At 37.4% G+C, this 13,052-nt stretch overlaps 1 protein-coding gene across 3 annotated transcripts in view; it reads right to left on the bottom strand.

The window, feature by feature from the left end:
* VPS13A (vacuolar protein sorting 13 homolog A) overlaps positions 1-13,052 on the bottom strand; it is a 277,384-nt gene that overhangs the window by 184,859 nt on the left and 79,473 nt on the right. For all 3 annotated transcript variants that reach the window (XM_040257403.1, XM_040257484.1, XM_040257562.1), the window contains exons 18-20: positions 8,362-8,551; positions 8,161-8,275; positions 5,742-5,878 (exon numbers count right to left, since the gene is read on the bottom strand). In XM_040257403.1, the coding sequence (XP_040113337.1) occupies positions 5,742-5,878; positions 8,161-8,275; positions 8,362-8,551 (442 nt within the window). The remainder of the gene's footprint in view (positions 1-5,741; positions 5,879-8,160; positions 8,276-8,361; positions 8,552-13,052) is intronic.

Raw genomic sequence — 13,052 nt, 5'->3', positions numbered from 1 at the left:
TAACATTCCAGGTTCCTATGCAACATTGCTCTTTACAGCATCAGACCTCACTTCTATCACCAGTCACATCCACAACTGGGTATTGTTTTTGCTTTGGCTCATCCCTTCATTCTTGCTGGAGTTATTTCTCCACGGATCTCCAGTAGCATATTGGGTACCTACCGACCTGAGGAGTTCCTCTTTCAGTATCTTATCATTTTGCCTCTTCATACTGTTCATGGGTTCTCAAGGCAAGAATACTGAAGTGGTTTGCCATTCCCTTCTCCAGTGGACCACATTCTGAATGTGGCTAAGATCAGGAACTCCTTATTGCCAAATTCAGACTTAAATTGAAGAAAGTAGGGAAAAACACTAGACTATTCAGGTATGACCTAAATCAAATCCCTTATGATTATACAGTGGAAGTGAGAAATAGATTTAAGGGACTAGATCTGATAGAGTGCCTGATGAACTATGGACGGAAGCTGGTGACATTGTACAGGAGACAGGGATCAAGACCATCCCCATGGAAAAGAAATGCAAAAAAGCAAAATGGCTATCTAGGGAGGCCTTACAAATAGCTGGGAAAAGAAGAGAAGTGAAAAGCAAAGGAGAAAAGGAAAGATATACCCATTTGAATGCAGAGTTCCAAAGAATAGCAAGGAGAGAGAAGAGAGCCTTCCTCAGCGATCAATGCAAAGAAATAGAGGAAAACAACAGAACGGGAAAGACTAGAGATCTCTCTAAGAAAATCAGAGATACTAAGGGAACATTTCATGCAAAGATGGGCTCAATAAGGGACAGAAATGGTAGGGACTTAACAGAAGCAGAAGATATTAAGACGTGGCAAGAATACACAGAAGAACTGTACAAAAAAGATCTTCGAGACCAAGATAATCACGATGGTGTGATCACTCACCTAGAGCCAGACATCCTGGAATGTGAAGTCAAGTGGGCCTTAGAAAGCATCACTATGAACAAGCTAGTGTAGGTGATGGAATTCCAGTTGAGCTATTTCAAATCCTGAAAGATGATGTTGTGAAAGTGCTGCACTCAATATGCCAGCAAATTTGGAAAATTCAGGAGTGACCACAGTACTGGAAAAGGTCAGTTTTCATTTCAATCACAAAGAAAGGCAATGCCAAAGAATGCTCCAACTACCACACAATTGCACTCATCTCACAGGCTAGTTAAGTAATGCTCAAAATTCTCCAGCCAGGCTTCAGCAATATGTGAACCGTGAACTTCCAGATGTTCAAGCTGGTTTTAGAAAAGGCAGAGGAATCAGAGATCAAACTGCCAACATCCGCTGGATCATTGAAAAAGCAAGAGTTCCAGAAAAACATCTATTTCTGCTTTATTGACTATGCCAAAGCCTTTGACTGTGTGGATCACAATAAACTGTGGAAAATTCTTCAAGAGATGGGAATACCAGACCACCTGACCTGCCTCTTGAGAAACCTGTATGCAGGTCAAGAAGCAACAGTTAGAACTGGACATGGAACAACAAACTGGTTCCAAATAGGAAAAGGAGTACGTCAAGGCTGTATATTGTCACCCTGCTTATTTAACTTATATGCAGAGTACATCATGAGAAACGATGGGCTGGATGAAGCACAAGCTGGAATCAAGATTGCCAGGAGAAATATCAATAACCTCAGACATGCAGATGACACCACCCTTATGGCAGAAAGTGAAGAGGAACTAAAAAGCCTCTTGATGAAAGTGAAAGAGGAGAGTGAAAAAGTTGGCTTAAAGCTCAACATTCAGAAAACGAAGATCATGGCATCCGGTACCATCACTTCATGGGAAATAGATAGGGAAACAGTGGAAACAGTGTCAGAGTTTATTTTGGGGGGCTCCAAAATCACTGCAGATTGTGACTGCAGCCATGAAATTAAAAGACGCTTGCTCCTTGGAAGGAAAGTTATGACCAACCTGGACAGCATATTCAAAAGCAGAGACATGACTTTGTCAACAAAAGTCTGTCTAGTCAAGGTTATGGTTTTTCCAGTGGTCATGTATAGATGTGAAAGTTGGACTGTGAAGTAAGCTGAGTGCCGAAGAATTGATGCTTTTGAACTGTGGTGTTGGAGAAGACTCCTGAGAGTCCCTTGGACTGCAAGGAGATCCAATCAGTCCATTCTATAGGAGATCAGTCCTGGGTGTTCTTTGGAAGGACTGATGCTAAAGCTGAAAGTCCAATTTTTGGCCACCTCATGTGAAGAGCTGACTCATTGGAAAAGACCCTGATGCTGGGAGGGATTGGGGGCAGGAGGAGAAGGGGACGACAGAGGATGAGATGGCTGGATGGCATCACCAACTCGATGGACATGAGTTTGAGTGAACTCCAGGAGTTGGTGATGGACAGGGAGGCCTTGTGTGATGCAATTCATGGGGTCACAGTGTTTTGGACACAATGGACAAATGAACTGAACTGAAGAAGACTTTTTATTAAAAACAATATTAAGACACAAATACATCTTACAAAATATTTCCGTGGCATGATAAGATATTTAGATAGCTTTATAATGGTGAGTGAGATTCCAGGATTAAATATTAGTATACCTGATACCTGCATCAAAAAAGAAAGAGAGTTCCATAAAAACATCTATTTCTGCTTTTGACGATGGCATAGCATGTGACTGTGGATCACAACAAACTGTGAAAATTCTGAAGGATGGGAACACCAGACCAGTGAACCTGTCCCCTGATAAATCTGTATGCAGGTTAGTAAGCAACAGTTAGAACTCAACATGGAACAGCAGACTGGTTCCAAATAGGGAAAGAAGTACATCAAGGCTGTATATTGTCACCCTGCTTATTTAACTTATATGCAGAGTATATCATTGAGAAACACTGCTGGATGAAGCACAAGCTGGAATCAAGATTGCCAAGAGAAATATCAATAACCTCAGATATGCAGATGAAACCATCCTTATGGCAGAAAGTGAAGAGGAACTAAAAAGCCTCTTGATGAAAGTAAAAGAGGAGACTGAAAAAGTTGGCCTAAAGCTCAACATTCAGAAAACTTAGATCATGGCATCCAGTTCCGTCACTTCATGGCTAATAGATGGGGAAACAGTGTCAGACTTTATTTTTTAGGGCTCCAAAATCACTGCAGATGATGACTACAGCCATGAAATTAAAAGATTCTTCCTCCTTGGGAAAAAAGTTATGGCCAACCTAGTTCAGTTCAGTTCAATCGCTCAGTAGTATATGACTCTTTGCGACCCCATGAACCACAGCACTCCAGGCCTCCCTGTTCATCACCAGCTCCCAGCGTCCACCCAAACCCATGTTCATTGAGTCAGTGATGTCATTCCACCATCTCATCCTCTTCTCCTCCTGCCCTCAATCTTTCCCAGCATCAGGGTCTTTTCAAATGAGTTAGGCTCTTCACATCAGATGGCCAAAGTATTAGAGTTTCAGCTTCAACATCAGTCCTTCCAATGAACACCCAGGACTGATCTCCTTTTGGATGGACTGGTTGGATCTCCTTGCAGTCCAAGGGACTCTCAAGAGTCTTCTCCAACACCACAGTTCAAAAGCATCAATTCTTCAGCACTCAGCTTTCTTTACAGTCCAACTCTCACAACCATACATGAGAGAGAGTCTCTTGGACAGAAAGGAGATCAATCTTAAGGGAAATAAGTCCTAATATTCATTGGAAGAACTAATGCTGAAGCTGAAACTCCAATACTTTGGCCACCTGGTGTGAAGAACTGACTCCCTGGAAAAGACCCTGATGTTGGGAAAGATTGAAGGTGAGAGGAGAAGAGGACGAGAGAGGATGAGATGGTTGGATGGCATCATCAACTCAATGGACATGAGTCTGAGTAAACTCTTGGAGTTGATGATGGACAGGGAGGCCTGGCATGCTGCAGTCCATGGAGTCACAAAGAGCTGGACATGGCTGAGTGACTGAACTGAACTGATACCTTAATTCCATTGCTGCCATTTATGCAACCTCAATGGCCTTCCCTAATAGCTCAGTTGGTAAAGAATTCACCTGCAATGCAGGAGACCCTGGTTCGATTCCTGGGTCAGGAAGATCCGCTGGAGAAGGGATAGGCTACCCACTCCACTATTCTTGGGCTTCCCTTGTGGCTCAGCTGGTAAAGAATCCACCTGAAATGCAGGAGACCTGGGGTTCGATCCTTGGGTTGGGAAGATTCCCTGGAGAAAGGAAAGGCTACCCACTCCAGTATTTTGGCCTGGAGAATTCCATGGACTATAAAGTCCATGGGGTCGCAAAGAGTCGGACACAACTTAGCGACCTTCACTTTTCAAGCAAGTTATAGTTATATAACTCTTCCATGCTATACTCTTCATACCACTTTTTTCACTCAAGTATCCTGGAAATCATTTTACAGTAGTATATAAAGATTTTGTTCACCCATTCATTCATATACATACCACACATGCACACATACATATGCATATATGTGTTTTGTATTATAAAATTTTCCCCTCTATTTTACAGTTGGGAGTACACAGTCAAAATTGACTATCTGTTTGAAAGTAACAAATTTTAGGCAAAATGTTATGCAAATTGCCTAAGGTCATAAAACTAAAGATATACTGTTACTTTTGACCACTATACCTTTCCACTGGCTATTTTCACTATACCACACTGCCCATGAACCAAATCCATAAACAAGTTCAAATATGAATTATTAGCTGTATAAAATTATTATAAATGTAAATCCAGCAGTGTCTACATAATTACTAAATGAGGAGTAAAAAAATACATAAAGGAGAATGTCAATATCAAGGAAAGACACATATTTATTACATAGCCAGAAAGAGCATTCCATATCTATCCCTCTTGGGTCTTAAACTGTTAGCTGCTGCTGCTGCTGCTGCTAAGTCGCTTTAGTCATGTCCGACTCTGTGCAACCCCATAGACGGCAGTCCACCAGGCTCCCCTGTCCCTGGGATTCTCCAGACAAGAACACTGGAGTGGGTTGCCATTTCCTTCTCCAATGCATGAAAGTGAAAAGTGAAAGTGAAGTCGCTCAGTGGTGTCTGACTCTTTGCGACTCCATGAACTGCAGTCTACATTTAATGATATGGAGTACTCCTTTCCAACTGAGCTTCCTATGATGATAAAAATGCTCTCCACCTGTTTTAATACAGTAGCCACAAGCCATCTGTGACTATTAAATGCTGGAATGTAGCCAAAGTATAACTAAAGAACTGAATTAAAAAAAACTTTAATCAATTTAAATAAATACAAGTGGGTACCATATTGAACAGCATAGAACCAGAAACACAGAAAAAAGTATTCTCTACTCAAAACTGATGGAAAAACATAGATAACTGAACAGGAAGGGAAATGAAAGAAGACCATCTCTCAATCATAGGATTATTTAATAGAAATACTAAAATGTCAATATTTATAGTATATACAAAAAAAAAATTTCAGAAGGATGAAAATACACTTGATGAGTTCTAGAACTTCCTCCTACTCTATACGTTTTAATTGATCAAGTAATAAATTTAAATTGAAAAGGAAATAAACTCCTCACGAATTACTCTCAAATTTTACAAATATAATTCTTAGGTTTGCCTCTGACCTTCAGCATTCAATCGGTCATTTTCATGTAAGAAATGTAGAAAACTACCTAACTAAATGAAACCACTTTATTCGTTACAAATGGGGGCTTTCTCAAATCTTAGTTTCTGCTACTAAGCTAAAAATTAATTTACCAAATCAAACATCTATAAACCAAAAGACATCTTAAACAAAGTAATACCTTTAGATGTCCAAGATCCAAAAGAAGGAGATTTGACGTAGGGCTAAAGATACCATCTTGTGGGATAATGATATATGAAGCATTCAAGTTAATTTTGAGATCAAGAACTTTCTGTGTTTCAATAATATATACCAGACCTGCAGAAAATTTAAATCTTTACAATGAATAATGTTCACAAATTACTCAAGAAACAGAGAATCACTAAACACATGAATTAGTAACACAATTTTAAAATAATGTGAAGTTAGTATTAATTTTTAAATAACCTTAGCAAGATGTTTTCAATATAAAGTCAATATGTATGTATGCTCCTTATTAAATATTAAGACATGAAATATTAACCAAGTATAAAACTGTAATAATCAAAAAAGAATTTTTGATCTATAAACTCAATTGGGTAAAACTTGGAAGATACACATCTAAAAAACTTAAGTTCCATGAAATAGTTATTCATATCTCTGATATTAGAATCTCTATAATTCTCCCCAATTTGTGAAATTAACACAGCTACGTCTGCTATACCAAACAATGAAATCAACCTTTATATTAACTGAGACAATGAAAAATTTTCTATTACTAAATCATCTTCAATAAAACCATATGTAAACCAAAATAAGCAACCAGAACTTCCTATAAAAACAGATGAATCTATCCCAATGAATTTTAACTAAAATAATGTTTGCAACTTATATTAAAACTAGAGTTTAAATCCTGGTAACATCAATAAGTAGGTAGCCAAACTTTTTCTTCCACTTAAAGCAATAAAAATTGTGGGACACAGAGCAAAACAAACAGCAATGAAAATGAAACATTAAAAACATTAAGAGGAGGCAAGAGAGTAAGCATCTATCAAGTGGAAAATCAATCTGAAGAGTTAGCCAAAAGATTTCAAAGGGAACCAAAAAAATTTTATCCTGAGACCATGTTCTGCACTTGGTAAACTTTGGAACTCCTTTCCACAGTCTCACAGAGTATAGGGAACAAATGACAAAAAAACAGAGTCCAGCAGGAGTTTTCATAAATCTGGGCTCTAAAAGATACATACTAAAATTAAGAGTAATACAGAAGTTAAATCTCCCTCTCCCTAAAACCTACCCATAAGAGAATGCAAAGAATGTCTCTGAGAAAAACTTGGTGCTGCAGAAGACTCCTGAGAGTCCCATGGACAGTAAGGAGATCAAACCAGTCAATCCTAAAGGAAATTAACCCTGAATATTCATTGGAAGGATTGATGCTAAAGCTGAACCTCCAATACTTTGGCCACCTGATAGAAAGAGCCAGCTGATCGGAAAAGACCATGATGGTGGAAAACACTGAGGGCAGAAAGAAAAGGGGGTGAAGAGAGAATGTTTAAGTTTCAAATGGTACAAGGGTTGGAGTTAAGGAAACAATGCTGTAATTTATCCAAAGGCAGGCAAAAAACAGTCAAGAAACAGAAAAGACTGAATATCACAGCTTGAAAAACACCTCATATATGTTGTTGAAATGACACATCTAGAACTATAGATAGAGGGGAAAAGAATATAGAAGAATAAAAAAAAACATGTAGCAGGCAAATTACAACCAAAAGAAATTTGAAATATATATACTATAATCAGAACAAAAAGAATATTGAAAAGATTAAAGCATTACTAAAAATATTGACAATTTCATACCGATAAAAGATTTGGTTCACAAGAAAAAATTATCTCTGTATATACCTAATTAGCAACAAAATCTATAAAGCAGAAAATTACAGATCCACATGAAATATACAAATTAACATTGACAGTGAGGTATTTTTCATGTACTTCTCTAAATAACTGTTAGAATATGGTGAAAAGGGAAAAAAAAATCTACTAAGGATACAGAAGACATGAAGTACAGACTTTTCAAATATATATGGAACATTTTTAAAACTACCATATGTTGAGCCAGAAAGCAAGTCTCAACAAATTACAAACCATTAAAAACCACAGAGATCATCTCTATAGTCATCTATATTTTAAAAAAATGAACCTCTAGTTTAAAATTATTCCCAAAGAAATCTCCTAGCACAAAGACTGAAAAAAGAAATGAGACCCAATCTTATACAAATTCTCCAAGATAATAAAAAAGGGTGGAACTTCTAGGTCCTGAGACCAATACACTAAAATCTGGAAGTCATTACAAGAAAGGAAAATACAGGCCAGTTTCTGTCATAAACAGAATTTCAAAAATCCTAACAAAATTTTGCAATTAACATGAATATGGTTCAAAGGTCAGACCTTTCTAAGTTTAAGACATAGTTATCATATTTGAATTTAAATATATAAAAGTACCAGACTAAGTTTCAATTAAAACTGTATCTAGTCTACAAATATAAACTCAAAGAATACTAAAATCAGTATAACATGACTCAAACTGTATTAAATGATAAACCAATAATACTGGCATTTACCTGTTGCTGTCTTATCACGAAATTCTTCAAGTTTTGTCAAAGTTACTGAAGTCAGCTGTGCTAGATTTACCTCTTTTGGAGGTCTGAAGAATTCTACTATACTATTCACTGTTCTCTGTTAAAATAAGTATCAATAACATGAGGACAAACTCAAGGCAAATAGAAATATATTAAAACTTAGGAATTGCAAAAAATGCTTACTGCATCATATAACATTTCTAAAGGTTCAGCTTCTATGATACACCTCTGAGCAACAGTTTCATCTAAAGGATTTATCTCAAACATAATTTTCAAGAGTGATCCAGCATCATCTAATGAAGACAGGAGGCGGGGTTTTGTTGAGTTATCTGGTAAGCCAGTAACATGAAATGAATCTATTTTGGTTTCAAATCTGCATGAAAAAAAGACAGGAAAAAAATTAGCAATCAATATAATCTTAAAGTATTTTTCAAATTAAAAATAGTAAAATAAAAAAATTTCACTCTACATTTCTTGCTACTCTGTTTCATGCACAACAAAGAAAATACACAGCTATTTAATCTAAACTGACATAGATTTATTCACAAAGAATTCTATTCACATTTTAATTTCTCGATTAAGAAGTTTTGAAGGGTTTGGGGTTTCTGGTTCCCTATGAAAGGGCTTTTAAGTTACCACTCCATACTAACAAGTAAAAAGCTGAAGAACTGAAAAACCAAAACCTCTTCTTGGATATGTAAGAGGGGAGGACACAGGGTTAACCACTGCCCCTAAGACTGGAGAGATAGAAAGTTAGTCACAACTTACCAGAGCAGAGACCTGCAAAAGGAAGACACCATGGACACCAGAACCAAGGCTGGAAAATCTAAACTGTAACTGATGAATTGCTGGAGATGTTAGTGTAGATAACTGAGAGTTAAAAACTCTAGAGGTAGCCTAGCCATTGGGAGGCCCCAAATAATTTGATATATACCTCCAGGAATTCGACCAAGTTCTAACAGTAAAAACGAGAAATATCTCCTCCTCAGGTGAGGAGTGGTCAAACAGGAGATGACTGAACGTCGACATTTTAGGAACCAGTCAACTAAAATAGACCAAAATGACAGAATTTAATTCACATGACCATTATATCAACTACTGTGGGCAAGAATCCCTTAGAAGGAATGCAGTAGCCCTCAAAGTCAATGAGAGTCTGAAATGCAGTACTTGGGAATGCTCTTGGTTTGTTTCCAAAGCAAACCATTCAATATCACAGTAATCCAAGTCTATCCCCCAACCACTAATACTGAAGAAAGTGAATTTGAATGGTTCTATCAAGATCTACAAGACCTTTTAGAACTAACACGCCAAAAAGATGTCCCTTTCATCACAGATGAATGGAATGCAAAAGGAGGATGTCAAGAGATACCTGCAGTAACAAGCAAGTTTGACCATGGAGTACAAAATGAAGCAGGACAAAGGCTAATAGACTTTTGCAAAGAGAATGCACTGGTCCAAGAAAACATTCTTTATCAACAAAGCAAGAGACGACTCTACACACGAACATTACCAGATGATCAATTTCAAAATCAGGTTGATTATATTGTTTGCAGCTGAAGATGCAAAAGCTCTTTCAAGTCAGGTAAAACAAGACCAGTAGCTGACTATGGCTCAGATCATGAATGCCTTATTGAAAATTCAGACTTAAATTGAAGAAAGTAAGGAAAACCACTAGCTCATTCAGGTATAACTTAAATCAAATGCCTTATGATTATACAGTGATTATACAGTGATCAAATGCCTTATGATTATACAGCTTCACAGGAAAGAAGATGGAGAGTGCACAGCAGGTGTCTGTGACTGGATTTGCATTTGAAATTTGGCCTCCACAGAAGAACTGTCTACTGGGACAGCAAGAGCAGAAGGCAGACCAAAGCAAGGCTGATGAGCAGCCCAGGTGACACATTCACATGAAAAATCTCCTTCCCATCCTTGTCTTCATCTCCAAGGACAGGTACTCTGCATGCTGTGGAGAATATATCAAGCCCTGAGCCTTTGGAGTGGGAGCAATAATTCCAAGACCCTAAACTATCAGAGACTAACCCTAGGGAGGATCAAATAGTGAGAACTCACACAAAGGAAACTACTTGAATACAAGACCTGGCATTACCAGGTAGTACCCAAAGTGTCTGCCTGGAATGCAGGAGACCAGGGTTCGATCCCTGGGTCAGGAAGATCCCTTGGAGAAGGAAATGGCAACCCACTCCAGTACTGTTGCCTGGAGAATCCCATGGACAGAGGGGCCTGGTAGGCTACAGTCCATGGGGTCACAAAGAGTCGGACACGACTGAGCAACTTCACTTCACTTAACTTCACTTCACCCTGTGCAGTACACCTCATCTAAACAACAACAAAAAACAAAATTACAAAACCAATCATCAGCAGACAGGATTATCATCTCACTCAGCCTTGAACATTAAAGGGAAAAGAAACAAACACTTAGCACAAATCTCAGCCTATAGGAAGCTTACACAAACCACTGCACCAATCTTAGGAGGGCAGAAATCAAAAGGAAGAAAGAATTCAACCATGAAGCATGGGAAAAGGAGACCTCAAACACAAAATTTAAAAAATAATGAAAGGCAAAGAAATACTACACAAATGAAGGAACAACAAACTAGAAACAAAGAAGTCCAAATAAATGAAGAGAACATAGGCAAACACCTGAAAAAGAATTCAGAATAATGATAGTAAAGATTATCATAAACCTTGAAAACAAAATGGAGAAAATGCAAGAATCAACTAACAAAGACCGAGAAGAACTGAAGACTAAACATAGAGACAAAAACCAGAATTACTGAAAGTTAAAGTACCCTATAAGGAATCAATAGCAGAATATCTAAAGCAGAAGAACAAATCAGTGAATTGGAAGATAAAATGGTGGAAATAACTTCTGAAGAGCAAAATAAAGGAAAAAGAATGAAAAGAACTGAGGATAGCATCAGAGACATCTGGGACAATACAAAATGCACCAACATTCAAATTATAGGGGTCCCAGAAGAAGAAGAGAAAAAGAAAGGGTATGAGAAATTTTTTGAAGAGATTACAATTGAAAATTTCCCCAACATCGAAAAGGAATAGTCAATTAAGTCCGAGAGGCACAAAGAGTCCCATACAGGATAACCCAAGGAGAAACACAGTCAGTTCAGTTCAGTTCAGTCGCTCAGTCGTGTTCGACTCTGCGACCACACATACTAATCAAACTAACAAAGATTAAACACAAAGAAAGAATATTAAAAGCAGCAAGGGAGAAGCAACAAGTAACATATAAGGGAAATCCCATACGCATAATAGCTGATCTTTCAGCAGAAACTCTGCAGGCCAAAAGGAAATAGCAGGATATATTTAAAGTACTGAAAGGGAAAAATCTACAACCAAGACTACCCAGCAAGAATCTCATTCAAAATTGATGGAGAAATAAAAAGCTTTTCAGACAAGCAAAAGTTAAGAGAATTCAGTACCACCAAACCAGCTTTACAATAAATGTTAAAGGGACTTATGGTCAAGAAATACAAGAAAAGAGAATTCCCAAGTCTTTTATACACATTTAAATCATGGACTTAGATAGTTAAGTGTTTCAACAAAGTAGATAATGGAAAGCAGTCTTTAAATATTATTATTCACATCATTTACCAAATATTGCCTATTAGTTATTTTCTTTAATTCACATGTATTTGGGTGTTTTCCCGCCCCCCACCTTGTTACTGTTTTAAGGCCTCATGTGTATTAAGATTTCTCTGATCAAAGGTATGGCTATCTTATGTTCATGAACCAAAAATATAACTTGTGTGATATTGATGCTGCTATTTTTCATGTCTAAAGACCCTGTATTATCTACTGTTTCTGTGAGAGTGTTCAGTGATGGTATTCAGTGCTCACTTCAGTCAAACTTGGGTGTGCAGTGGAAAAGCACGTTGTATTCAGGCCAGCGAGAAAGCCGTTTCAGCACAAGAAAGGCCTCTGGTTTCAGCTGTCTTGTCTTCAGGCATTACCATTTGTGAAGTTCTCTAGGTCACGTCTGTTCACTTGTTCTAACACCACTGAGACAGAGTATGTTCAAGATGTCTCTTGACTTTACACATCTCACACGAGTGTGCTAGACCAAGAACTACCAACCCAGTTTCCTTGAAGAAAGAGCTTTTGGTCACTGGAGGCTAATGCCTAAGAAGTTTAGTTTATGAATGTAAGAATGAAAAAGAATATGATTTCAAGACAAACAATATTTTTAAATATATTTGTTTTTCTCAGGATCTGCATACTCTAAGAAAAAGCACTTTATTGCAGTCTATTTTATGAAAATGTGAAACATTTTTTCCCTAAAATAGAGTAATATATATTTAAGTGGCAAATCTCTAGTGTTGGTAGGAATTAATGTATTTTCTAATATAGTAGAAAAGTATTTAATGTTTCACCAGGAATAAACTATATAGGGTTTAAAAAAAAAAAAGAAAAAGATCTACAAAATCAACCCAAACAATTAAGAAAATGGCAATAGGAATACATATATCAATAATTACTTTAAATGTAAATGGATTAAGTGCTCCAACCGAAAGACACAGACTGGCTGAATGGAAACAAAAACAAGACCCACGTATATGCTGGCTACAAGAAGCCCACTTCAGACCTAAAGACACATATGATGGAAAGTGAGAGGATGGAAAAATATACTCCATACAAATGGGAAGCAAAAGAAAGCTGGAGTAGCAATCCTCATATCAGACAAAACAGACCTTAAAATGAAGATTGTAAGAGATAAGGAAGGACACTACATAATGATCAAGGGATCAATCCAAGAGGAAGACATAACAATTGTAAATATCTATGCACCCAACATAGGAGCACCTCAGTACTAAGAGAAACACTAACAGACATAA

Source organism: Oryx dammah, unplaced genomic scaffold (genome assembly GCF_014754425.2).
Source record: "Oryx dammah isolate SB20612 unplaced genomic scaffold, SCBI_Odam_1.1 HiC_scaffold_1, whole genome shotgun sequence".
In the NCBI taxonomy this organism is placed as follows: Eukaryota; Metazoa; Chordata; class Mammalia; order Artiodactyla; family Bovidae; genus Oryx; species Oryx dammah.
This window is presented reverse-complemented; position numbering and strand designations above follow the sequence as displayed.